This window comes from Piliocolobus tephrosceles, chromosome 13 (genome assembly GCF_002776525.5).
Source record: "Piliocolobus tephrosceles isolate RC106 chromosome 13, ASM277652v3, whole genome shotgun sequence".
In the NCBI taxonomy this organism is placed as follows: domain Eukaryota; kingdom Metazoa; phylum Chordata; class Mammalia; order Primates; family Cercopithecidae; genus Piliocolobus; species Piliocolobus tephrosceles.
This window is the reverse complement of record NC_045446.1, coordinates 45,614,994-45,618,375: the sequence shown is the minus strand read 5'-3', so window position 1 is coordinate 45,618,375 and position 3,382 is coordinate 45,614,994. Positions and strand designations below refer to the sequence as shown.

The window sequence follows — 3,382 nt, the reverse complement described above, 5'->3', positions numbered from 1 at the left end:
AGACAGACTGCCTCCTCAAGTGGGTCCCTGACCCCCGAGTAGCCTAACTGGGAGGCATCTCCCAGTAGGGGCCGAATGACACCTCATACGGCCAGGTGCCCCTCTGAGATGAAGCTTCCAGAGGAACGATCAGGCAGCAATATTTGCAGTTCTGCAGCCTCCGCTGGTGATACCCAGGAAAATAGGGTCTGGTGTGGACCTCCAGCAAACTCCAACAGACCTGCAGCTGAGGGTCCTGACTGTTAGAAGGAAAACTAACAAACAGAAAGGACATCCACACCAAAACCCCATCTGTATGTCACCATCATCAAAGACCAAAGGTAGACAAAACCACAAAGATGGGGAGAAACTAGAGCAGAAAAGCTGAAAATTCTAAAAATTGGAGTGCCCCTTCTCCAAAGGAACGCAGCTCCTCACCAGCAACGGAACAAAGCTGGATGGAGAATGACTTTGACGAGTTGAGAGAAGAAGGCTTCAGCTGACTGGTAATAACAAACTTCTCCGAGCTAAAGGAGGATGTTCGAACCCATCGCAAAGAAGCTAAAAACCTTGAAAAAAGATGGGACGAATGGCTAACCAGAAGAAACAGTGTACAGAAGACCTTAAATGACCTGATGGAGCTGAAAACCCATGGCACGAGAACTATGTGACGCATGCACAAGCTTCAGTATCTTATTCAATCAACTGGAAGAAAGGGTGTCAGTGACTGAAGATCAAATGAATGAAATGAAGGGAGAAGAGAAGTTTAGAGAAAAAAAGAGTAAAAAGAAACCAACAAAGCCTCCAATAAATATGGGACTATGTGAAAAGACCAAATCTACATCTGATTGGTATACCTGAAAGTGATGGGGAGAATGGAACCAAGTTGGAAAACACTCTGCAGGTTATTATCCAGGAGAACTTCCCCAACCTAGCAAGGCAGGCCAACATTCATATTCGGAAATACAGAGAATGCCACAAAGATACTCCTTGAGAAGAGCAACTCCAAGACACATAATCATCAGATTCACCAAAGTTGAAATGAAGGAAAAAATGTTAAGGGCAGCCAGAGAGAAAGGTCGGATTACCCACAAAGGGAAGCCCATCAGACTAACTGAGAGATTTTGTCACCACCAGGCTTGCCTTACAAGAACTCCTGAAGGAAGCACTAAACATGGAAAGGAACAACCGGTACCAACCCCTGCAAAAACATGCCAAATTGTTAAGACCATCCATGCTAGGAAGAAACTGCATCAACTAACAAGCAAAATAACCAGCTAACATCATAATGACAGGATCAAATTCACACATAACATATTAACCTTAAATGTAAATGGGCTAAATGCTCCAATCAAAAGACACAGACTGGCAAATTGGATAAAGAGTCAAGACCCTATCGGCGCTCTGCAGGTGACCGCGCTTTTGTCTCCAGTGAGTTTTGTGACGGGAAGCTTCTGCGCTGCTGCGTAGTAACTGACTTTCCTCCCGACTCTTGCACGACCTGCTGCTACAGCTGGCGACCCACTCCCTGCTCTTCCTCCAGAGGGTTCAGAGGCCTTTCAGAAGGAGAAGGCAGCTCTGCTTCTCTGCAGAGGAATAGGGTCCTTTTAGCCATGAAGCATGTGTTGAACCTCTACCTTTTAGGTGTAGTGCTGACGCTACTCTCCATCTTCATTAGAGTGATGGAGTCCCTAGAGGGCTTACTAGAGAACCCATTGCCTGGGACCTCCTGGACCACCAGAAGCCAACTAACCAACACAGAACCCACTAAGGGCCTTCCAGACCATCCATCCAGAAGCATGTGATAAGACCTCCTTCTGTGCTGGCCATATTTTGGAACACTGACCTACACATGTCCAGAAGGGAATCCCATTCCTAGAAGGCAGGCTGAGCACCAGTGTAACCAGAGAACTAACTATTACTAGGCCTTGAAGGACCTGCCTAACTGGATGCTCATTGCCTGGACAAGGCCTGTTTAGGCCAGTCACTCATGCCTGTAATCCTAGCACTTTGGGAGGCTGAGGTGGGTGGATCACGTGAGGTCAGGAGTTTGAGACCAGCCTCACCAACATGGCGAAACCCCGTCTCTACTAAAAATACAAAAGTTAGCTGGGTGTGGTGGCAGAGGCCTGTAATCCCAGCTACTTGGGAGGCTGAGGCAGGAGAATTGCTTGAACCCAGGGGCAGAGGTTATAGTGAGTTGAGATTGCACTGCTGTACCCAGCCTGGGCCACAGAGCAAGACTCCATGTCAAAAAAAAAAAAAAAAAAAAGAGAAAAAGCCTGTTTAATGCACTGGTGGGAATGGATTGCTTATGGCTGTGAGATAGGTTGGTCTCGCCCTTACCTCGCAGAAGCTTACCCCAGGGTCTGGTGTATACTGTGCTTTTCTCAGAAGTATGGCTCTGACATCTCTTAGATGTCCCAACTTCAACTGTTGGGAGATGGTGATGTTTTCAACCCTGCTTCCTAAACATCTGCCAGGGATTCCTTTAGTCTTGAATGTCTTATGCTCAATTATTTGGTGTTCAGCCTCTCTTCCACAAGAGCTCCTCCATGTTTGGATAGCAGTTGAAGAGGTGTGTGGGTGGGCTGTTGGGAGGGAGAGGATGGAGTGTTCAGTGCCCATTTCTCATTGTTTTACATTTTAAAGTCCTTCCTCCAATATAGTGTGTATTGGTCTGAAGAGGGAGGCGGGATACCAAAGCCTGCTCAAGTTATGGACATTGTGGCCACCATGTGGCTTAAATGATTTTTTCTAATTAATAAAGTGGAATATGTATTTCTAAAAAAAAAAAAAAAAAAAGAGTCAAGACCCATCAGTGTGCTGTATTCAGGAGACCCATCTCACATACAGAGACACACATAGGCTCAAAATAAAGGGATGGAGGAAGATCTAACAAGCAAACGGAAAACAAAACAAAACAAAAAGCAGGGTTTGCAATCCTAGTCTCTAATAAAACAGACTTTAAACCAACAAAGATCAGAGGAAACAAAGAAGGCCATTACGTAATGGCAAAGGGATCAATTCAACAAGAAGAGCTAACTATTCTAAATATATATGCACCCAATACAGGAGCACCCAGATTCATAAAGCAAGTCCTTAGAGACTTACAAAGAGACTTACACTCCCACACAGTAATAATGGGAGACTTTAACACCCCACTGTCAACATTAGACAGATCCATGAGACAGAAAGTTAAGAAGGATATCCAGGAATTGAACTCAGCTCTGCACCAAGCAGACCTAATAGACATCTATAGAACTCTCCACCCCAAATCAACAGAATATACATTCTTCTCAGCATCACATCACACTTACTCCAAAATTGACCACATAGTTGGAAGTAAAGCACTCCACAGCAAATGTAAAAGAACAGAAATTATAACAAGCTGTCTCTCAGA

The 3,382-nt window shown here is 45.0% G+C and overlaps 1 protein-coding gene across 1 annotated transcript; it reads left to right on the top strand.

Moving 5' to 3' along the window:
* Window positions 1-1,330: 1,330 nt before the first annotated feature.
* LOC111555073 (hypoxia-inducible lipid droplet-associated protein) lies at window positions 1,331-2,778 on the top strand. Its single transcript, XM_023230892.2, has one exon. The coding sequence runs from the start codon at window positions 1,593-1,595 to the stop codon at window positions 1,782-1,784; it is 192 nt and encodes a 63-aa protein (XP_023086660.1). The 5' UTR covers window positions 1,331-1,592; the 3' UTR covers window positions 1,785-2,778.
* Window positions 2,779-3,382: the final 604 nt, after the last annotated feature.

Coding starts and splice junctions, on each gene's coding strand:
- LOC111555073 (XM_023230892.2), top strand. CDS start 1,593: ATGAAGCATGTGTTGAACCTCTACCTTTTAGGTGTAGTGCTGACGCTA.